This window comes from Podarcis tiliguerta (assembly GCF_965153285.1).
Source record: "Podarcis tiliguerta genome assembly, chromosome: 1".
Classification (NCBI taxonomy): domain Eukaryota; kingdom Metazoa; phylum Chordata; class Lepidosauria; order Squamata; family Lacertidae; genus Podarcis; species Podarcis tiliguerta.
The window spans coordinates 53,256,867-53,280,985 of record NC_139534.1 but is presented as its reverse complement, the minus strand read 5'-3'; the positions used below and the strand labels follow the sequence as shown (position 1 = coordinate 53,280,985).

The 24,119-nt window shown below is 44.2% G+C and overlaps 1 protein-coding gene across 1 annotated transcript in view; it reads right to left on the bottom strand.

Moving 5' to 3' along the window:
• The window catches only part of PLEKHG3 (pleckstrin homology and RhoGEF domain containing G3), a 33,409-nt gene extending 9,608 nt beyond the window's left edge, over positions 1-23,801 (bottom strand). Inside the window, exons 1-13 of the mRNA XM_083454275.1 lie at positions 23,666-23,801; positions 22,060-22,424; positions 20,724-20,824; positions 19,234-19,303; positions 18,910-18,956; positions 17,831-17,981; positions 15,253-15,384; positions 6,331-6,513; positions 4,599-4,691; positions 3,993-4,079; positions 3,456-3,489; positions 2,897-3,001; positions 181-252 (exon numbers count right to left, since the gene is read on the bottom strand). Of these exons, the coding sequence (XP_083310401.1) occupies positions 181-252; positions 2,897-3,001; positions 3,456-3,489; positions 3,993-4,079; positions 4,599-4,691; positions 6,331-6,513; positions 15,253-15,384; positions 17,831-17,981; positions 18,910-18,956; positions 19,234-19,303; positions 20,724-20,824; positions 22,060-22,424; positions 23,666-23,729 (1,504 nt within the window). The 5' untranslated portion in view covers positions 23,730-23,801. The remainder of the gene's footprint in view (positions 1-180; positions 253-2,896; positions 3,002-3,455; positions 3,490-3,992; positions 4,080-4,598; positions 4,692-6,330; positions 6,514-15,252; positions 15,385-17,830; positions 17,982-18,909; positions 18,957-19,233; positions 19,304-20,723; positions 20,825-22,059; positions 22,425-23,665) is intronic.
• Positions 23,802-24,119: the final 318 nt, after the last annotated feature.

The following is a 24,119-nucleotide window of genomic DNA, read 5'->3' as shown; positions in this document are numbered from 1 at the left end:
CTATTACGTTTGCTGGAGACTGAGAGGCATGTTCAGGCAGCATCATGTCCAGGAGGCAAAGCCCATAAGCTACTCCGCAGTAAGGTTTGACCCAAAGAGCTCCACTTGCTTGCTCCCAGCCCCACAACACCAGATGGCAGAGCCCCTTCGTGCCACATGCTAAATCAGTGGAGCCCGCACCAGATTTCCTGCGGCCTTTACGCTCGAGTCCATCTAGGAGCCTCTCAGCAGTGTTTTTGCCACGGAAAGGCTCTAAGGATAGGATATAAGATACCTGTTAGAGTCAATACCATTCTGCTGGGGACGTTACTAAAGCCTTGCCTTGCTGGGGCCTGCACCACACTAGGGATGCCGTGACTCAGTGCAGAAATGCACCTGGACCAGCGTCAGCCATCAGCATCCTTGGGCACCTGCTGAGGATCCATCTGCTGTCCCAGATTCCCTTGTTTGCCACTTTGATGAACACAATGCTGAATTGCCCACAATGCCCCAGAACAATGTACTGGGGGCAAGTACAATGGCAACGGCTTGGTACCCAGAGAGGTGCTGCTACCACTGCCCTTGCCTTCCTCCTTTGGTAAGCGTACTTGCCCACCTCATGTCCATTAGAAACAGAGGAGGAGGAGGTGGTGATGCTAGGAGAGAAGAACTGCCTGCTGCTGGGGGGTGGGGGGGAGCATAAGAGGAACCTATGCTGTATGGTCCTATACTGCTGCCAGTTGCAGTGTGAACTAGATTATTTGTAGGGTCTCCTTCCAACTCTCTGGGCCATTCTAGATTATTTTCAGAGAACAAAGAGCATGTTGTTTTGACACTCTCGTTGCAGGCATAAATATTACGTTGTGTTTTACTCAGAGCAGACCTGTTGAAATTAATGAACATGACTACATTAGGTCCATAATACCACCCAATAGCTATTTAAGAGGCCCATTTTCTCAACACTCCTGGATAAAACCTTTTAATGATCTGCTTTTAACAAGCAGGTCCCCTTCAGAAGATCCTCTAGTGAGCTCTCTTTTTAGAAGCTGTCTAGGCTTGCAGCACCCAAGACTCAAGCTCAGCAGTTCTCTCTTGGCACAGCAATCAAGAATCAAGCAATGCACACAGGACCGCAGCACACTTTTACACTCCACAAACTCAGCCCAGCACACAGAGACCCACAGGCATCTACTAGAGTTGTGAGTCGCAAAAGCAGGCCATGATGTGTGTGGTTCCCCCCCCCCCAAAAAAAAACCTATGCCGTGTAAGGAGTTGTTGACAGCAAGAGCACCCTTTGTTAGGATAAGAAGTCAAGTAGGAATAAGAGGAATTTGGAACGGCTTCCATGTTTTGGTATGAAAGTACAACACCCAGGAGAGTCAACGAAATGGAACCAGCCTGCCCTGACTTGCACAAGCTTGCCAGACACATTGGTGAAAGGTGGTTGTTCTACACAACAATCTGAAGAGCAGTCAGAGGGAGCAGTGGGAGAGGGGTCACTAGTTCAGTGGAAGACTTCCCAGTTCAGCTCCCAGCCTGATTTCAGGTAGAAGGAATAGGAAAGGCCTCTCTACCTGACACCCTGGGATACTGACTCAGATCAAGGCTGCGGATGGAGGACTAGCCCGGTTGAAGTCTGTCAGCTACGTGTCTTCATGGCAGCGTGTCCACCTATCCTAGCCTCCTGAATTTGGAAGCAGATTGGCTTGAATGTTGTGAAAGAATGGTAAATACTTCTTGAGTGTGGAAATTGCATAGGATAGCATTTGCCAAATGTTTGCCTCCAGATGTTTTTGACTACAATTCCCATCAGCCCCAGGCCAGCGAAGACTGCCCTAACAGCAGCACTGATGGATCAGACCAAAAGCCTGAACCAATTGATCACCTTGCTGCCAAGAAATAGTCAGGTTGCCATTGCCACAGTTTTCCCACAGTTTAGGCTACTGATGGCAGATGCAGGAGGGACTAGGTGAGGGGAGAGGACAAAGTTGTTTACTGGCATGTTCCAACTCTGAATTACCTGTTTCTGAAGCAGAGGTTCAAAACAGGAAGGAGAACAGGCTCTAGTACTTACTTGAAACAAGACCTCTTTTTGGCTCTATGTGTGTTGTTGAATAGTGTGTTTTTTAAAACAAAAGTTCAATATGGTCTATGACAACCAAAGTTTTGTAGTTTTTATTTTGCATTTATGTATGTAAAAATGTATATGGTATAAATGAGTGTTATCCTATGTTTAAGAATCAGTATTTCAATGTCCATTAACTCCATTTATAGCAGGTATGGGGAATCTTCAGTACAACAGATGTTGCTAAACTATAACTCTCAACATCCCTTGCCATCGACCATGCTTTCTGAGGCTGATGGAAGTTGTAATGCAGCAACATCTGGAGGGCCAAAGCTTCCCTATACCTGGTCTACAGCTCCTGAAGGGGGAGTATTTCATTCTAATATGTGTAGAACGGAAATGAAAAAGTATTCTACCAGTAAGCACTGGACCCGTTCTCCTTTCTGTTTTGATTCTTCATGGTGCTTCTTGTATTGCTGAAGTGAAGGTGACAAGTTCACAGTGACACTGGGAGAAAAATTCCCATAGAACTGTCCAGAACAAACAAAGGTATGTTCTCTGAACATTGCCTGTGTGTGTTTGTGGTGTGCCAGAGGTCATTAGGCCTTGGCAGAGTAAATGCTCCAGCACCTGTCAGCTGCACTAAGCTCCAAGGCCAAATATTAATTTCTATCAGCAGACTACTGGACAAGCCACTACAGAAAACAAAAACTTCTGCCCTATAGTCAACAGCAACAGCAACAGCACACATAAGGTAAGCCATCAGGATACAGTAACAACAGCTACACCTACACACACACACACACACACACACTGCTTGGATAGGTACATCCCTACCCCTGCCCTGTTTACCTGATTGCCGGCGACCCTGCCGGCCATACTGAGGAATGTCTTCTGTAGGTTGGTATGACCAGGACTTCTTCAGCCTCTCTGGACTGTATTTGTAGCGAGAAGGATCTAAAGGAAGTATTTGAGAACCTGTTAACTGCCCCCACTTGGTATGACCAACCCCCTCATGCATGAACCAAGCGAACACCACCTTACCATTCTAATCCCCTGGATATTACATTTAGCAGCAGAGCCTCCAGCAAGCAAACTCAGGCTCAGTTCGCAATCCAAAGAGGTGACAATTATATTAATTACAAGAGACAGAGAATTGGATCATCAATACAGCATCGCATCTCAGAATCACATTCCACTTATTGTTGATTTCTGTGTTGCGTAATCTTCCTGCAACCAGATGATAGAACCTAACCCCACGAGGCAGAGTACATTCTTAGACCTGTGTTGGGAAATTCTGACATGTCTGCTGTCTTGCCCTGCTGAGGACACAGTAAGCAGGAGGAGCGTTTCTAAAAACAAACTACTGGGACAATTTTTATTTTTTTTAAAGAAAATAATGGAAACTTACAGTATGAGTCCATTTCCAAGATAGCTTCCTTGGCCTGAAGAAAAGAAGGTATTGGCTTAGCACTAAACTGGAAACCCAGGATCCTGAAGCCTGAGGCAATGGGGAGTTCCCACCTCTCTTCCCTCCCCCAAAGAATAGCAGAGAGATAGGAAAGGAGAAAGGAGGTTCCCCTCAGCCCCATCATCCCTGGACACTAGGAACCAATTCCACCACAACTGTTGCCCCTTTCTCGGTTGGACAAAGGAGAAGACAAAATTCCAAACACCAAACCTCTCATACCCACGTTATGGAAGCTCCTAGGCCTAGGCCTAGCTTGATATGGCTGGGCTTTGTATGATTCAGTAAAGAGAACCAATCAAGCCTACTCAAGAGTAAAGAAAAGGCAAAGATGTATAGAAGAAAGAACTCTGATTCAAAAAAGAAAAAGAGCATTTCTTGAGACGTGGCTCAGACTAAAGAAAGGCAGAGAACTCCATGGGGTCTCCAGCATCCATTCTACAGGCCTGCGAAGGAGAAGGAAGGAGAGCCACCACTTACTTTCTGAGGGATGATGGCGTGGTGGTTTTCCAGAATCAGGCGCTTGATGTGATGAGTCCAAACCCGCTTCTCCTCCCCCGATTTGGCCTGGGAACAAAAGTACGCCTTATGCATCTTGGAAGCCAGGATTACTCACCTGACTCAGCTACACCACAGCCCTTTTTGAGTGTTGCCACTCTTTCTGCTGTTACCATGCAAACGCACACACCAGGGCTCCTTCCCAAACCTTGCCACCAGCCCCCACCTACTGCGGACACTTAACTCACACTCTTATGATAATCCCCAATTGGCATTCTTATCACCAGTATCTCCACACTGCTGACAAACATTGGCATTGCAACGCACCACCAAACTGCCCTAACCCCTCATTCACATCCTCTTCCTTCCAAAACACACAACCTGACCCTTGCATTCTCTGCCCCCAAACCAATCAACCCATTTTCTCAGGTCCTGTTACTGGCCCTATTCTTTCCACTGGGCGCCTGCCCTTATTCAGGCTACCAGTTCTGCATCAGGCACCCCATCAACACACGTTTCCAACTATCTCCGCATCTTGCTCGCAAATCACTTTCAAAGCCCCTTATAAAGGACAGTGGCTTATCTCACCTGGATGTTGTACTGCTGTTTGCTGTGCTTGTAATGGGTGACGGTGAAGCACAGCGAGTCTCGTGTACTCTCAATCAGCATCAGGGAGGAGCACTGAAGGAGCAGAGGGAGAGATGTCAAACCAATGTACCCATTACAATGTCAACAACAAAAGTTCGCCAAATCTGCCATCTCTCTGAATCATCCGAGGGCTGCCAGGATAAACAGAGAGGCATCCTCAGAAGGACGACAAAGACCTTTTAACCTGACCAACTTTGGGTGGCCAAGGATTGGGGACGACGACCATAAGGTTTGTTATAATATTTATAAGTGTGTGTGTGTCAATTCCTGTGTTGTTGTCAGTTCCTTTTTAAAAACAATGTAGTGTACTGAATTTTAGAACAGATATAAATAATATAAAGAAGCAAAACATGCTGTATTCAGAACTAAAGAACATCAGTCTCCCTCCCGCCCCATCATCCACTGACCCTCTCTCCCCAACCCTTCCCCAGAGAATTTGATGCCATCAGCACATCCAAAGCATATTCATACTTGGTTATGGTAGGAACACAGATTCAAGTAAAGAAAAAGTACCCAGTGCATACACCTCTCAGGCTTCAAACAGCCAAACAGAATTGTATTGGGTTGGAACAGATCTATTACCACCTTGCATATGCACATGTTGTTGTCGTCGGTTCCTGTGCCTTTGAGATGGGCTAGAGTGGCACATATAAATATATAAATGTTTGATGTAAAGAAAGATTAAGGGTAGCCTTTCTTGGCAAGAGCGAAACAAAGAGAAAGGAGATGGGGGTGAAATTTGGTGCAGTCACTTCACACCATCACATTGTGGGGACAGCAGGTGCCACTGCAATTTATATACAAGCCAGTAGCAAGAAAAATGGATTCCCTCCACTCCATTTTGGCTGTGGAAATAGCAGCACACCCATTGATACCCTTTTCCTCTTAATGTGTCTGTGGAGCAAACCTCCCCGTTTTCTTGCAACGGGGTATTTGAAGGGTAACAAATCCACACTGTTGCTCTCATGTATGTGTCCTTTGAGAAATGCCCTCGCCGTCCCTCTCCCCTCCTAAGTTATGCCTAGGATTGTGCTGGAAGACGGAAGGCAGCAGCAGTGGGAGAGTCAGGTCAGGTAGAGAAAAGTTTGCCTTGGGGCCATCTACACTGGATCATAAATTCACATCTGTTTCAGCTGTCAGGTATGAGTTCCAAAGTGACAAAGAATGATTCATGCTCACACCCCTCCTACCCTGATACCCAAGATGCCCTCCTGACCCCTCAAAAACAGGGAGGAAGAATTAATCACACTGCCTACTCATAGGGAGGAAGGGGAGATGAACTTCTTTTCAGTTCATGTTTAATAGTGAATCTACTTATTTTGCACTTGCCAAAACAACACATGAAACAAAACTCAGCCAGCCTTTGGAATTCACATTTCTCCAAATTTTGCAGTGCAGTCCTCCAGCCAAGTAATGTGTACAAAAATGCAAATATTAGGGCAAAGTGTACATAAAAGTACATGGATCAGGCATAAATAAGCATAAAAAATATGTTACGTTAGGGGAAATTGCTTTGCATAAATGTGTATATATCAGGAGAAATTCACACTAAAATGCTGGTGAATTTTCATGGACTGTAAAAAAACAAATGTGGAAATGTGGATGACTGGACTTAAGATTGGAAAATTGATAGAAACCAAAACTGAAAAGATTCACTCATCCTCATACTTACTGGAATGTGGCTTTTGTATATATAATGATCGCCCCGTTTCTTTGTTATCAGCAAGATCTTGTCAAACAAGAAGAAAGTTCTCTCATTCCTGACCCGATGGACACGGAAAGTACCCTCCAGCACAAGCTCTCCATAAGTGGTCAGGTCAGGACCCTTCCAGTTTATAAGCAATGACTGAATCTCCTGTAAAACAGTAATAAAGGGGGGCGGGTGTCAGAAAAAAGGTGAAATATTTCCATCCCTATTAGGAGCCATTTCAAGGCAATCCCAAACAGAGTCATGAAGATGCCAGCATTGGTTGTAGTCTGTGCTGTGACAGAATTACAGCCACTTGAGAATTTTGAAAAAAATAAATAAATTATGGTATGTAGATAGTACCCAATGCCACACAAATAGTGTTCCACTAATGCAACAGGGCTTCCTCTCCCCACATGTCCCCAAAAGTTGCCCCAGGAGGTCTCCCTACCCTCTGGAGCAGATTTTGAGTATGTGCAAGGGGCTTGAGGGGAGATAAAAGCAGAGAGGGGGGAAGTCCCATTGTACAAGAGGAACGAAAGCATTGGATACAATGCTATACATTTAGCCTGCAGAATACATTCATTTCAACACAACTCAAAATATAAGTCCCCCCCCCCAACACTTCCACTATTTAACCTTCACAAACATTCGAAGTATTTTTGAAATCTGTCAGCAGTCTTGAAAATAAATGCCTAGCATTACCAACAACAAAATGATCTGTATGGTTTCGTACCCAGAGGGTCTCTTTCATCAGCAAAAGTTTAAAAAGGGAATCTTAAGTATTCTAAATATTTGTCCCTTTCTTCTACTTAGTTTGAAAAATTCTAAGGATCTTCCATATGAGACACTGGAAAAGTAGATTAGTCCAGTGTAAAGTCACTCTGTGAGGCTGAACCAAAGCAGCAGGGGGAACACAAGTCCCTATTTTTATATATTTCTGTCATTTATACCCAGTCTCCTAATGAACTATTCAAGGCTGCTTCTCTCTCTGCTATCCATGAGAACATGTACACCTCCAAACTGGACTCCAATTCCCTTCAGCCCCAAGTCAGCACAGCTAATGTTCAGGGATGATGGGAGTTACAGTCCAGAAACATCTAAGCATGGGCACAGGTTCCCCATTCCTGTGTCGGAGGGTTCTAATGTTACAGGTTGAAGCCAGAAGGGGCATCGTGACAAATCATTCAGCCGGAACTCCGGTATTATTACAGGACATTCCATCAGCAACTCCTGCATCTTGCCTGAAGCCCAGTAAAGAAGCATTTGCTACACAGCCCCCACAGATCAGAATATGATCCACAGCTTGTGTAATATAAACCACCAACCCATAAAAAGAGTCATTTAGAAAGAATTTTGCTCTCACCATCTTCCTTTGCTCTGGACAGATAGCTACAGGACAGATCGCAACCCTTCATTTTAAGTAACTTGCTCTTCCTAATCCTTATGTAGTTTCCAATTTGTGGGTGTTTTCATGCCATTACAGTGGTACCTTGGTTTACTTAATCCGTTCTTAAACTGAATCCATTCTTAAACAGAGGCACGCTTTCCCTAATGAGGCCTCCTGCCGCCGGTGCCCTTCCACCATTCGGTTTCTGTTTGTAGACCGAGGTAAAGTTTGCAAACTGGAACACTACTTCCGGTTTTGCTGAGTTTGTAAACCGAATTGTTCGTAAACAGGACTGTTCTTAAACCGAGGTACCACTGTATATTGCAGATGACTAAAGAATTGATTGCCCCAGTTCAAATTACTTTTGTAGTTATCTTAAAGCTTGCCTACTGTTTCCATAGGGTGCCATCATCACCTTGCTCAAATTCCCTGCAGAAATAAATTAATTGGCTGAAAACACAGATCAAAACTAAGGTAAGGCTGGACACCACCTATAGCAGGCATGGCCAAACTTGGCCCTCCAGCTGTTTTGGGACTACAGCTCCTATCATCCCTGACGACTGGTCCTATTAGCTAGGGATGATGGGAGTTGTAGTCCCAAAACAGCTGGAGGGCCAAGTTTGGCCGTGCCTGACCTACAGCAACCTATGTGCACTTCTAAAACCTCAAGAAGAGAAAAATTTAAATTCAATGTTTGGGAACTTGTCAGTAAATATCCATGACACTAATGCTGATAAGGGTGGAGTCCTCACAAGGGTGTTTGCAAGACTGAATAATGTAAATGAAATCTGGAACGATGAGAGGATAAGGAAGTGCAAGCAAACTGGGAATGCCCTTAAAATCTGCTGGGGTGATATTTTGAGGCTATTTGCAGGACTCTAATTGTGTTAAGGCTCAAACCAAAATTTGATAATTCAGTACTAGGGGTCAGTCTCTGAACAGGAAAGAAATGCAGATAATCACTTCCTCATCTGGGATTTCCAGGCTTGTGTCTTGTCACATCTCCTTGATGTTAAGCTCCATGGGTATTGTTGGAAGGGCCATGAAGTTAAACATTTTATGAAAGGGCTTAAATGACTGGCACAAGGAGACTTCCGGTCGGCGCCAGCGCTTAATGGCGGTCCTTGCCTCGAGCTCCGAGGCAGGACTGCTCTGTGAGTTCGGGTCTGACCCGCTACGGCGAGCGGGGGACCCCTAAAATCACAGGCGCTGAAGCCTGTGAACAAGGAGACTCGGCGGGCACCTTTTGCGCCCCCCGGTATTGCGAAAGAGCCTTTTTAAAGGCTCCGTAGCGGCATCGGGTGTGAGCGCGGTGCTGAGAGTCGCAACCCAGCTCGCAGAGTGAAGCCGCGTCGCCATAAGCGGAGAGCGTCGATTCCTTCCTGAAAAGAAAATTCGGACTGAACACCCGTGAGTAAGAGCGGAAAAAAGACGGTACAACAAAATTTTAAAAAATTTGGCTGAAAACGGGACGGCATAAAATAAGGAAGTCTGCCCCCCCCGGACTGCAGAAATCTAAAGCAACGTCAGACCTCGCTGCAGTTGCAAGAAAGTTACAGTTGAACTTTTAACCCTGACCTGTCAAATGTATCCTTCCCCCCCGATCGGCAAGAGAAGGGGGGGAAAGACAGTCTTGTGAAGATACTCTTTAATTTGAAAAGGAAACAAGGTTTCCCATCGCCCTGACTCCCCCGGGACGACCTGCCAGGAGTGAACACCGGGAGGAATGGGTCTTTTAAGAGCATCATTAAAAAGTCGGAAAGTTGGATAAAGTTGTAGAACTTGAAGGGGACTTTATTAGTGAAACTGATTAATTAAATCCATCAGAGGAAAAGTGTTTTTAATAACTTTAATGGCGGACTTCGGACTTTTCACATTTGGCTTCCTGTTTCTTTGTTTCCCCGAATTTGGACATTGTTAATTGCTCCCTCTTGAGGATCAAGAGGGGAAAAGTGTGACTAACAGTGGGATTTTCCATCGCGAGTTTTTCCTGTGAGAACGACCTTGGGACATGAGCGGCACAGCTGAGGAGATAAGAACCAGATCTAAAACTAAGGTAACACAAAAGAAAAGAGCCTCAATTTCTGGCCAAACAGTGCCGGCACCAGAAAGCTCAACAGCTGCATCAATGGATTCTATGACACAGGCACTACTGAAAATTAATCAATCCCTTGAGGCTTTAACAAAGCAATCCACAGAAAATACAAAAAAATTGACAGAATTGACAGTGAGACTGGACTTGAATACTACATCTGTGACAACTAATACGGAATCTATTAATAGACTGATTCAGGAATCTACAGAAACTAGGAAAATTGCTACGAGTGCGAAGGCAATTGCAGAAGAGACACAGGGGAAACTTGCGCCGATTGAGAAAAAAGTGAATGAGCATGAGGCAGCTCTCTCCCTATTGGAATTACAGAGGAAAGAACGAAATTTGAAACTAAGGCAAGTTCCAGAGAACGAAGGGGACGACCTGAAGGAATTCCTCACAGAGGCAATTTTGGAAAATTGGCGAGAGGATTTGGAAGATGATGAAATAGAAATAACAACGGCTTTCAGACTTGGCAGAAAACAAGTTAAAAGGGCAAGGGATTGTCTGATTACCCTAAGAACCAAGCAGGAGAGAGATAAGATATTGAACCTGCATTACCAAAAAGCTTTGGTCATTGAGAACACTCAAGCTCTGATTTTTAAAGATATTCCTAGATACATCTTGGAAGTGAGAACCTTTTATAGAGATCTTGCCAATTTGCTGAGGAAAAATTACATACCTTTCAGGTGGGAGTTCCCACAGGGATTGTCCTTTAACTATAAAGGGAAGAAGGTGAGAATAAGAACAGTACAGGAGAAAGAAGATTTCTTGGAGAGAAATTTGGAGGACCTGCAGAAAGGAACGGCACAAGGACTAACAGCAGAAGGGGGAGAACCAGTGGATATAGCAAACTTATCATACGGCCTACCACAATCAACAACTGAAGAAGAAGACAAACTTGGGGCAGTCGGAGGGACAAACGCTTAATAATCAAGATGTCACTGCAACTTCTTAGTTGGAATTGTAATGGTTTGAACCATCCCCGAAAAAGACGTCAAGTTTTTCATATCTTGAAAAAAGAGCAATTGGATTTGATATGTCTACAGGAAACTCATATAATCAGGACACATAGAAAATTGCTCGTGAATAAAAGATTAGGACAAGAATTTATATCTTCTGACAAAGTCAAAAAGAGAGGAGTTGTGATTTATGCAAAAGAAAAATTGGATCCAAAAATCAAATTTAAAGATGAAGAAGGAAGATATTTGGCAATTGAAGTACAGATTCAAGGAGAAAAGTATTTGGTTGTTGGAGTATACGCGCCAAATGACGGGAAGGCAGAATTTTTTAAGAAGTTGCATGGGACTTTGATGGACTATCTCGACTGCAAAATAATAATGATGGGGGACATGAATGGAGTGGTCTCTACAAATATGGATAAAGCACAAAGACAAATGATCTCTAAAGAAGGTAGATTACCAAAGATCTTTTTTGAGATGACAGAAAATATGGACCTAATAGATATTTGGAGGACTAGAAACCCTCTCGAAAGAGAGGGAACTTTTTTCTCGGAATCTAAAATGACATGGACAAGAATCGACCAAATCTGGGTATCTAGTGTGATGGCTGCAAAGATAAAAAAAGTGGAAATCTGCCCAAAAACCTGCTCCGACCATAACGCAGTGAAGATGGAAATGAAATTGACAACAACTGGATCCTTTAGGTGGAGAATGAATGACTTCCTATTTAGAGATGAACAAATTTGTGAAAAGGCCCTAAGGACATTGAAAGATTATTTTGAGATTAACTTAAGAACAAAAGTTGAAAAAAGAATAATTTGGGACGCAAGTAAAGCCGTGATGCGAGGCTTCCTGATACAACAGAATTCAATTAAGAAGAAAAAACAAAATGAAAGGAAAAGTAGAATTCTGGAAAAGATGAAGGAAGGAGAAAAGAAATTGAGGTCCAATCCAAAGTCTCATGAAATATTGAGAGAAATAAAATATTATCAGATGCAGTATATGGAACTTACAAACCAAGAGATAGAATGGAAAATTAAACAAATGAGACAGAGGACATTTGAATCAGCAGATAAATGTGGGAAGCTTCTTGCATGGCAATTGAAAAAAAGACAGAAACTGAACACTGTTACTTGTCTGGAGGAGGATGGAAGGAGTATATGTAAGCCGAATGAGATAAGTAACTGTTTTCAAAGTTATTTCAGGAAATTATATTCACAAGGGCCTGTGAAGGAACAAGAGATAGATGAATTTTTGGAAAATTATGGACTACCAAAAATCTCGGAACAGAACAGGCTGATTTTGAATCAAAAAATAACAGAACAAGAAATAGAGGAAGCCATTCAAAAGACACAATTGGGAAAATCTCCAGGACCAGATGGCCTGACGGCTAAATATTACAAGGTTTTGAAAGACTGTCTAGTACAACCATTGAAAGAAGTATGCAATGAGATACTGGAAGGGAAGGGGGCACCTGAATCGTGGAGAGAGGCTTTTATATCACTTATACCAAAAACTGAGACTGAAAAGAACCAGGTTAAAAACTACCGCCCGATCTCACTTTTAAATGTGGATTACAAAATATTTGCAGACATTTTAGCAAAAAGACTTAAGAAAGTGTTGATAGGTGAGATTCATAAAGATCAAGCTGGCTTTCTCCCGGGAAGACACATGTCGGACAATGTAAGGAATATAATTGACATTGTGGAGTTATTGGAAACAAACATTAATAGAAAAGCAGTATTGATTTTTGTGGACGCGGAGAAAGCCTTTGACAACATTTGTTGGAGCTTTATGAAAAAGAATCTCCAGGGGATGGGGGTAGGCCAAGGTTTTGAAAATGGTATAAGTGCAATATATTCTAAACAGAAGGCAAAACTAATTGTGAATAATGTGGTAACTGAAGAGATAGCTATAGAGAAAGGAACACGACAAGGATGCCCCATTTCTCCCTTACTTTTTATTTCAGTCTTGGAGATATTGTTAAACATGATTAGAAAGGACCAGTTGGTAAAAGGAATTCAGTTCGGAGCGAAAGAGTATAAGTTAAGAGCATTTGCAGATGACTTAGTCTTAACATTACAGCAGCCGAACACTAGTACAAAAAGAGTTTTAGAACTGATAGAAATATTTGGTCAAGTTGCAGGATTTAAATTGAATAAACAAAAAACTAAAGTGCTGGAGAAAAATCTAACAAATGAGGAAAAAGAGGCATTCCAAAAAGAAACTGGTTTGGGGTTAGCAAAAAAAGTTAAATATTTGGGGGTAAATCTGACATCGAAAAACGTGAATTTATTTAAAGACAACTATGATAAATGTTGGTCAGAAGTTAAGAAAGATCTAGACACATGGTCAGGATTGAAACTTTCTCTATTAGGAAGAATCGCCGTTATCAAAATGAATGTATTGCCTAGAATGTTATTTTTGTTTCAGACTTTACAAATAATAGACAAGATGGATTGTTTCAAGAGGTGGCAGAAAGACATATCCAAGTTTGTCTGGCAGGGCAAAAAGCCTAGAATAAAATTTAAGATTTTAACAGATGCTAAAGATAGAGGAGGCTTTGCCCTGCCAGACTTAAAACTGTACTATGAATCAGCAGCATTCTGCTGGTTGAAAGAATGGCTGCGCCTCGAGAATGCAGACATCTTGGATCTTGAAGGATTTGATAATAGATTTGGTTGGCATGCATATCTATGGTATGATAAGGTAAAATCTCATAAAGGTTTCAAAAATCATGTTGTCAGGAAAGCTTTGTACAATGTTTGGATTCGATATAAAGATTTACTTGAAAGTAAAACCCCCAGGTGGTTGTCACCTATGGAAGCCAAAGAGGTGAAAAAATTGAATATGGGGCCACATTGGCCTAAATATTCTGAAATTATAGTACAGGATGGTGAACAACTGAAACTGAAAAGTTTTGAGGAGTTGAAAGACAAGGTGAGAGATTGGCTACATTATAGACAAATAAATGAAGCATTTAAACAGGACAGAAAGATAGGCTTCCAGATGGAGAGATCCAAACTAGAAACAGAATTGTTAGAACCCAATACTAAAAACCTATCAAGGATGTATAATTTGTTGCTGAAGTGGAATACTCAAGATGAAATGGTGAAGTCTAGTATGATTAAATGGGCACAAGATATTGGACATGATATTGAGCTTGCTGACTGGGAGCAGTTGTGCACCACTGGTGTTAAATTTACGGCATGTAATGCCTTAAGAGAAAACATTATGAAAATGATCTACAGGTGGTACATGACTCCTGCTAAGTTAGCGAAGATCTATCATTTGCCCAGTAACAAATGCTGGAAATGTAATGAAACTGAGGGAACCTTCTTTCACCTTTGGTGGACCTGCCCGAAGATTAAGGCATTCTGGGAAATGATCTATAATGAAATTAAGAAAGTTCTCAAGAGAACCTTTTTCAAGAAACCAGAAGCTTTTCTCTTGGGCATGGTGGGCCAAATGGTGTCAAGGAAGGACAAGACATTTTTTATGTACGCCACAACAGCAGCAAGAATTCTCCTAGCAAAGTATTGGAAAACGCAAGAACTACCCACGCTGGAAGAATGGCAGTCGAAGGTGATCGATTATATGGGATTGGCGGAGATGACTGGCAGAATTCGAGACCGGGGGAAGGAGGCGGTGGAAGAAGATTGGAGTAAATTTAAAGAATATCTTAAAAATCGTTGTAATTTGGATGAAAACTAAGGTTCAGGGCAATAAGAGGTAAAGAGCTACAGCTGTTAATACTAAGTTAAAGAAAATTTAATTGATGGAAAAAAAGGTATACATTGTTTGACTAAAAAGTTGCTGAAAAATCTGAAATAAGGATGCAGAAAAGGGGTGGTATGGGGAGGTCCATCTTATATGTTTGTTATTGTTTTTGTTTATGTTATTGTTATGTTTGTTTTTTATGTGGAAAAATAAAAATTACTTAAAAAAAAAAAAAAAAAAAATAAATGACTGGCACAAGATGTTGAAAAGTGTGCTGCTGTGATATGACTGAAATAATGGGAAGTGGGGGGGGGGGGAATGCAGCACAGGAAAAACGACAGTGTATGTATGTACTGAGGTCTGAAAGAAAGGGGACATTAGACATTGCAAACTGGAATGAGGAAAAGGGAATACTGGACCAAAAATGCCTTTTATCTATCAATCTATCTTAAAAATCCCTTTAGCTAGCAACACTTCATGGTAAGGAATGTTGCAGTGCTAGGAAGCAGCAGGAAAGAGAGCAAACCACTAAAGATAGTAATAACACACATGGTTGCCATCGTGTTTTGCAAGTCAGTTTCATTTTGCATATACGTACTTAAGGGAATTTCCCTTTATGGGTTGTGGAAAGGTGGCACTGCCTGATGCATCAGCCAGTGTGAATATGCAACACTTACTTGTGAATTGCCACAGCTCTCCAAGGATAATGCCACACCTGGGACAACTTTCCCCGTTCAAATTACCTGCAGGCGCACAGCATGCTCGTGCTTCCGTTTCATGTCATTGATATACCAAGCCACACAGGTCATGGTGTCAATCGCCTCTTCCACCACTTCATAGCCATCCTCTTCTATGTCGAAGTGCTTTGCTATCTCCTAGGACAAAACCACACAGCCAAGAAGGTAAGCCAAGAGTTGTAAGGCTCTCTAACACAAATTCATTTCACCGGTTTGTTGTCTCTTGACCACTGCCCAGTTTACTAAGCTCTGGGGCCCAGGAGAGTATACAAGGGTCAAGCCAAGTAATAACTTAAAGCCATTTTAAAAACCCCATTATGCTGAGTGAGTCAGGTCATTGGTCAACCTAGTTCAGAACTGTCCATAGTGATTGACAGCAGGTCTTTCGAGTTAGGTAGGACATTCCAACCCTACCTGGAAATGCCAGGGATTGGACCTGAGACCTTCTGCTTTTGAAGTTGATACTCTTATCACTGAACTATGGCCCTCCCCCAAAGCCTTAAGAAGCATAAATCATAGACATACTGTATTTTTCACCCAAAAATGAAGGGGAAATGTGTGTGCGTCCTATGGGGCGAATGGAGGCTTTCGCTGAAGCCTGGAGAGTGAGAGGGGTCGGAGGTTCCCGCCGGGCTCCCAAGGCTTGCGGACAGCAGCCTGCAGCCCAAAACCAGGGGGCGCAGCGGAGCACGCCCCGGGCTTCGGGCAGCTCTCCGCAAGCCGTGGGAGCCCGGCGGAAAGTCGTGCTGGTCTCCCAAGGGTTGCGGAGAGCTGCCTGCATCCCGAAGCCTGGGGTGCGCTGTTCAGGAAGTATGAGACTATGTCCGTTGATCCTTCTTCCCTACGTAACACCGTGATCCCGCAAAAATCTGCTCCAGGTTGGGAAACCCTCTGGAGCAGGTTAGGAAGATGGCACAGGAGCTGTAGGTAGAAGCAGCTCACTTCACCCTTTCACGGAAACTTCTGCTGGATCAGTGAAATTTCCATAGGTTTTTGGGGAGAATCTTTGGAATCAAAGTCCCATGCTTTCTTTAAAAATAACAATGCAAAAAAACTTTTTCAACATGGTGGCAAGATGCCATATGATTGCAGCAACAACAACAACAACAAAAGTCATTCACCTATGGAAGTACAAAAAGGTGACTATTATCATCCATGGTGGGACTGCTTGATAGAGTCTAGGCTAGCAAATTCAATTAGACCTGGTCTTTTTCCTTTGAACCATATTGAAGGATCAGTCCATTGGATAAATACGAGCAAGAAATCATAACTTACTGCAAGAAGTTTAATTTACACAAAAGATTGTGTGGGATTTGGCCATTATGGCCATATTAATTGGAGAAAAGATCATGGGTGGAATCATTTCAGTAGTTATATTAAAAAAGCACACCCATTAAGTTACTCAAATGTTATGTCTATTGTTGTTAAACTTAAAATATGACAGTATCAAGAACATTTTATGAAAATCAGCGTAGGAAGATGTAGGCTTTAGTGGTATGATGAATTGCCCGCAGGCTTCCGACAGGCTAATCACCAATTACAGGGTGCTGGGACAGATGGGCCTTTGGCCTGATCCACCAGGGCTCTTCTTACATTACTTTTTTTGTTATTTACCGTATTGTTTGTTCTATAGGACGCACTTTTTCCCCTTCAAAAATGAAGGGGAAATGTGAGTGCGTACTATGGAGCAAAGATGCCATAGCCCCGTGACCCTCTCCCGGCTGGAGAGGTGAAGCGCGGCTATGGCAGGAACCTCTTTAGCCGCGCGCCACCTCTCCAGCCGGGAGAGCGCGTGCGGCGGCTAAAGAAGCCATAGAAGCTTTCCGACGCTCCCTGACCTGCTCTTTGGGGCTGGTGGTGGGCTTCCCCCCTCCAGCCCCAAAGAGCAGGTCGAAAGGAACCTGAAGCCTGGAGAGCGAGAGGGGTTGGTGCGCACCGACCCCTCTCGCTCTCCATGCTTCCAAGGTAGCCGCCTGAAGGCACCTTGTTTTAGAGGGGGAAAACAAGAGGGGGGAATTTCTTTCCCTCTCTGCACAGTGCCTCCTGCCGCCTCGCTGAAGGGGTGCTGGGCAGAGAGGGGGAGGATTTTTTTTCTTGTTCTCCCCCCTCTAAAACAAGGTGCGTCCTATTGTCCGGTGCGTCCTATGGTGCGAAAAGTACGGTACTTGAATTATGAAAAACATAATGTAGAGCAATTGGGGAAAGTATCCTATCTCTGCATAAATGGATAAACACTGGTAACATACAAATCTGATTCCTTCACAGAAATAGGGCTGGTTTTGAAATACGTACAGAGATTCTGAGAAACCATTTTCTTGTATAGCTAATTCCTACAATCTATATTTCCTCATGTGTGACCCACAGAGACTATTTGTATAATTGCAAATACTCAAACTCTGTATTAGTTCTCAACTGTTCCCACTTGACCAGCGACCAATACATTTTCTAAGAGAGAGGTGATATTTGCTTGAACACAGATCTGCACATTTTATGGTTGAATTTTACACAAAACAGGTAGAGAGTGAAACACACAGGTCCCAAAGCTGCAAAGTTAGACAACACAACTAGGCTACTGCTATATTACCTGAAGGAGCAGGTGATATTTGAGAATGCGCTGGACAGGCTTGAGAAGGTAGGAGCCAAGGGGCAATGAGTGACGGATTTGCTCTTGCCGCTCGCGAAAGAACTTGGCCAGCTGTTTGTTCCTCATGCATTCGGTCAGAGCTGCCACAGAGCTAGAGGGTCAAACCCATCATGGTATAATGAATAGCACTGAAGATCAAAGCAGAGAACCTCCCACCTTCCCCTGAAGATGAGTTGACAGACAGGCATGATCAAACACCCCAACAAGGGACTGCAAGGCAAGGGTTTAAAAACAAGATCCGGAAGCCAGTGACAGCCAGACTAGCTAACAGAGAGAAGCAATCAGACTTTGGCAATATAGCACATCCTGTACCTCCTACAGGGAATTTCCTTTGATGAGTGTGGGGAAACCTGGAAAGTCAGCCTGTTAGAGGGAAAGAAGAGGAAAACCCCTGGAGCAGGACTTTTGAAAACAGCTGTGGGGCTTCATTAGCTTGCCTTGTTCTTTGCCTCTTGCTACGATTTGCAGAAACTTTTATGAAAGATAAACAGATTTATATAAATCATGCAAATCTGCTTAGCTTTCATAAACATGTTCTGTTTCTGCTAGACTATATAAATCAAGGGCAGCCAACATTAGGTGCTTTGTGGTTTTATTCTGTATTTTTATGCTTTGAAATGCCCTGAGCTCTTAGGATGAAGGGAGTATACAAATTTTATTAAGAAAAACAACAATGTTGCCCTTCAGATGTTGCTGGACTACAGCTCCCATCAGCCCGGACCATAGGCTAGCCTGGGTGAGGCTGAAGGGACTTGTAATCCCACAACATGTGGAGGGTACCACAGTGGCTATTCCCAATATTAGATGTACAGTCTGAAGAATTCAGCTGGTTTTAGTGCAAGATTTGGGTTATCTTGTCACTGAACGCTGACTTAAAAAAAAAAGCACCTACAAACTATTCTGTGTTCTGCAGAGACAGAGGCTGACCAAAAGTTTCTTCTGGGTAAAAAGATTAAGTTATTAGAGGGGAAAGGGTCACCCATGAAACCAGTTCTCTCTTCACTGCAAAGGATACTCACTTAGGGTAGTTGTTACAGTATTGAGTGTAGATATCAAAATCCTGACTCTGTTGCAGGGAGAGAGAGAGAGAGAGAGAGAGCGCGCAATCAGTAAAAGATGGCTGGATATTCACTTAGCAATAATCTCAGCTTGCCTCTCAAAACATGCCCAGTACAGCTGTATAAAAGGAATGCCAACCTCACCCTACGTACTGTTTGTTTAAGCCCTCATACCTAATGGAAGCACCCAATAAGGGTGTCGAAAGGGCTTGTGCAGCAGAATTCTGTGACACTCCATTGTACAGTCAGAGATTACCACAACACAGTATCTGCTCATCTCCTTACCCTGTCCACAAAACATCTTGCCACGGCCACAGGATCATTGTGGCAGCTGTCCAGATCCTGCAGAAGTTCACTGAGCAGAAATGGAGAAAAGGAAGAATCAATGAGTCAGACAGACACACACACATGGCGAAGCCTCTTGTGTCACATATTCTAAGCACAGCATCTCAGTAGCATAGGCACTCAAGGGACAGGATGGGTACATGCGGGAGGCAAAATGCAAACAACATTTCCCTCCCCTCCAAGTCCCAAACATAGAAGCAAAACTGAAGGCATGCAAAGATTTGGGAACAGTACTCACAGCACCCACCTGCACAGGGGAAGCCCTTCCACTGTTGCCAGGGAGCCAAAAACACAAGGCAGCAGTTACACAGAAAGAGGGGCACTCATGGGTTAAAATGGCCAACTAGCTGCTCCAGCAACTATTTGTGTAGCCTATTTGCTACAAACAGCATTTCCCCACTGCCCAAAGTGTCTTGCAGTGACAAACTATGAGCTCATGTCTGCCCCAAGGAACTTTTTAATTTCGGGAGGGGAAGCTAGTTCACAGAACAGGCAAGCAACAAAACCAAGAACGCCCAGTAAGCCGGGAGCAATTTGAACTCAGTCTGCCCCTCTGACCTCTCCTCTCCTCAGTGCTTCATCATACAGGGAAGGATGTTGCTTCCCTGCTCTGAGACCAACACTGTCTCTCCACTTTCCTTTCTGCAGCCATGTCTGCCCAAGACCGTTCAAATAAACCCCAAGGGTCAAACATCCATGTTGTTATTTTGCAGACTTTCAGAATGAGACAAACCTTCTGGCTAAATGTGAAAGAATGTTGGCTCCCGCTTTCCAGCAATAGGGGAGCTGGATCAAGCGAGGAGCAGAACTTATCAGAAGCTTGCCGCCCACACAATCCAACCCTCCAGTCAGCTTCAGCTTGATAACACAATCAGTAGGCATTAATCTGCACCTATCAGCTTCCATAAGATGCGTAAAGTGTTTCAAGTTCATGGCAAAGAGGTGACAGGAAAATGCCTGTCCCAAGGCAGACTTCAGTAATGTGCAAAACACAGGGCTGGCTTCTCATTAATAACAACGCAATCTTAAATGACGTCTACTTAGAAGTTCTACTGATTATCCTGGGTAAGTGGGATAATGGGATAATGGGTCCAGTATGGTTTCAAATTGGATGGGGGAATGTTGAGATTCCTTCATTGCAGGGGGTTGGACTGTATGACCCTCAAGTCCCTTCCAACTCCACAATTCTACAATTCTATGACGTGTCAGCGGAGCTTATGCAGACAGGGAGAGAGCAGGAACGCAAGGGAGAGCAAAGCAAGTGAGTCTCCTGCCATCCACCAACCTGTCCCAATGGACTGTGACCATTTAGGGAGGGGGTACCTTCTGCTGTGCTTATAGATTTTCAGTCCTCTCTGGCAAATACAGAGAGAAGGGGTGGGGCAGGGGCAGTTGCCAGTGAAGCCATGTTGATCAAACATCGCACTCACCTGTTCAGTTCATAGATATCCTCGATGTTCCCAAAGAGTGCACTAACTTGTTCAGGCCGTAGAAGCAGCTCTTGAGTGTCTATGATCTTCGCCAAGTAATTCTGCCAAGTCACATTGTGTCATAAGTATTGCCATGTAGCAAAATAAGCAAGCAAATACGACAGACTGCCCCAAACTCCAGCCACCTAAACATGTGGTGGTGGTGGGGATCTAATCAACCTAATCAATGTTCTAGGGAATTCCCATATTATCCAGGGGTGAGGAACCTGAGGCCCTCCAGAGCTTGTTGGACTGCAACTCCCATCATTCCTGACAGTTGACTCTGTTGGTTGGGGCTAATTGGAGGCCACCAACATCAGGAGGGCCTCAGACCTGCCCCCCATCCCCAATATAATTCATAATTATTATTATTAATTTATTATTTCCCAGCCACTCTGGGCTGCTTCCAACAGAATATTAAAATACAATAATCTATTAAACATTAAAAGCTTCCCTAAACAGGGCTGCCTTCAGATGTCTTCTAAAAGTCTGGTAGTTGTTTTTCTCTTTGACATCTGGTGGGAGGGTTTTCCACAGGGCGGGTGCCACTACCAAGAAGGCCCTCTGCCTGATTCCCTGTAACTTGGCTTCTCGCAGCGAGGGAACCGCCAGAAGGCCCTCAGTACTGGACCTCAGTGTCCGGGCAGAACGATGTGGGTGGAGACGCTCCTTCAGGTATACTGGACGGAGGCCATTTAGGGCTTTAAAGGTCAGCACCAACACTTTGAATTGTGCTCGGAAACGTACTGGGAGCCAATGTAGGTCTTTCAAGCCCACAGCTCCCACCATACACTCTCTGTTTCCTACACTCAGCCTAAACAGTGTCCCAACAGGGCAGAAAGCCCCTTTCTATACTCTAAACCAGGAAATAATTAGCACCAGAATTACCTGGCCCTTCAGCCATAGCATGCAAATAAACAAGGTCCATAGCAGTGCACACAATGCGCTGCATTCGCACACTGCAACACGGCAAGCAGGAAGTGTTTTGTGCCTCTGAAAATAATGATCAGTACATCCCTGTTTGGGAAACAGTGTGTGAAGTTCGCCGCTGAGGGCAAAGCAGAAGGACTCTGCACAGTAAAATACTGAGGGGTTTTCTTGGCCTGAAGGCTGATGGAAGGCGTGCAGGCACCAGCTCCTAACCTTCTGTCCAGGCCAGGTTTTCCTACAGCTAGATAGAAGACATCTTTAATGCCCAGATCAAAAGATGGGAGGTCCTTATATGACAGAACAAACTGCAGCAGTGAACTGAAGAACTCCATCCTCACAGGCAGGCAAGTATTATGGGCGCGCTTACCTCTATGATACTTCGCAAATCCCGCACATACATGCGTTCCGACTCCACAATCTCCAAGACCACACGCTCCAGGTAGCTTAGTTTGGAATGGGAGACAGCAGAAGAAAGGGATGGGCTCTTCAGGCCTCGCCAGGGCCCTGAGGAGGCATTGTTGTTGGCATTGTGCAACAGTCCAGCCCTCAGTGAGGTAGCCTCAGAAGGTGTTTGGGCCGCATCGCTCCAGTCCTCCATAATGTGGCTAGCATTGGTCAGGGCTGCAGGCGGGTGGTTCAGAGGGTGCTCTGAAGAGCTTATGCCTGAGGCAGCAGAGGTTGGAACCACGTCATCTCTGCCAGGAGACGGGGTAAGCAGGAACCGAGGGAAGTCTGCACGGAGAGAAAGTTTTGTCAGGGAATCCTGAAATGTTAAGGTTCATCTTACACAAATTATACCTGACACATAAATTAGAGGGAGTTGCTGGGAACAGCAATTTTAATCAAAGTGAAAACCACCAAGATGAAAGGGCTGCTGTACATAATTGATTTAAACATTTTCCAGCTTTCTAATTCGGCTATTTCCTAAATAAAGCATATCTATTAACTAGTGCAACAACATATTCGTTTGCAACTCAGCAGAGTTTTTGTACTAACTAGGAGTATGTTCCAAGGGGACATATAGTTCATGTATCTTTTGCTCTATAAATTTTATGTACATTTATGGAAGCAATCGTGAAATTAAGGATTTCTACTAGGTTTTCACCATACATATGAAAGGATGATAAACAAGTTCTTGAAGACTAAGTGCCCAGAACACTCCACAAGTGAGGTGTTCTCAAGGCGGAAGCTGAGAGCAGGTCAGCAATAACTCACAAAGTGCCTGTGAGGTTAACTCTTTATTCAAAGAAACAAAACATCTCAGGCCTAGTGGTCACAGCAACTGTTCCCAGCACATCTTGCCCCAATGAGGCAGCTGCAAGGACTGAAGGGTCTCTGCTTCTCCACCGCTCTCTAATGTTCCTCCTATCCTGAGGGTCCTTTGTCTTGTCTCTCTTTGATCTGCCCTCTTCATTCCTCTGCATGTTCTGGAAGACCAGGAGGGAGGAGAGCTGATCACAGCAGGAAGGGGAGACCTCCTGGCATCTTCAGCAGCCTGCCTCCACTCTGCCTCTGGGCCTCCCTCCTTTCCAGCCTCCACTTCTGACTCTGACCTGCTCTCTGCCACAGCCTCTTCCTACACATTATACCTTTAAAGCTTATTTGAAGCATATTCATTCCCTCAAAGAATTCTGGACACTGTCATTTACCCTTCACAGAGTTATCATTCCCAGCAACTCTGAACAAACTACATTGCCCAGAGTTCATTGGAGGGGGGCAGGAATGCACTTTTGAGTGTCCTTCAAGGGTATAGCGTAACTCTGCCTGGCTTTCTCCACTAGCTCCAAGCAGGTAGACAAGCGAGTGGCAACAAGCCCATGTTCTGTCAGCTACCGTAACTTCCATCTCTATCCAGATTCCTTCTGGCTGCCAGGAGGAAACTTTCCCTGCTCCTAGACCCATTTCACAAAGTCCTAGTACCGGAACGAGGGGGCGGGGATCACTTTTTCATCAAGAAAAACCCAACTCCTCACCAAAGAGCTTAACAATCTGCGACGGAAGCCATTCCAGGGTGCTCTTCTCCTCCCAGATCAACATCCTTCACTCGTTTGTCTGCCAGGCTGTCTGCACTGTTGCGCAGGTGACAAATCTGCCAAATAAAGCTGGGAATGGCCTCTGAACCCTGAAGGTGTGGAGGCTGCTGACGTCTTTCTCCCCCCGCCCCCCCAAACACTCCTACATGTGAGCACCACGCCCAGAACAAAATCTGGCTCCTCATTTCCCACTGAGGACTTCGGCTGAGACACACACACTTCCTCCCACACAAACAAGAGAGGGAGGAAAGAGGACACAGCTGGTCTGGCTTGGAAGTGTCCGGAAACACTCTCGTGTGCTGGCAAGCTGCTAAAATAGCACCGATTCTAATCATGGATTTCCCCATCCCTCAAAGTGTCCTAGGAGGCATGTGTTATTATGGCGTTATAAAGC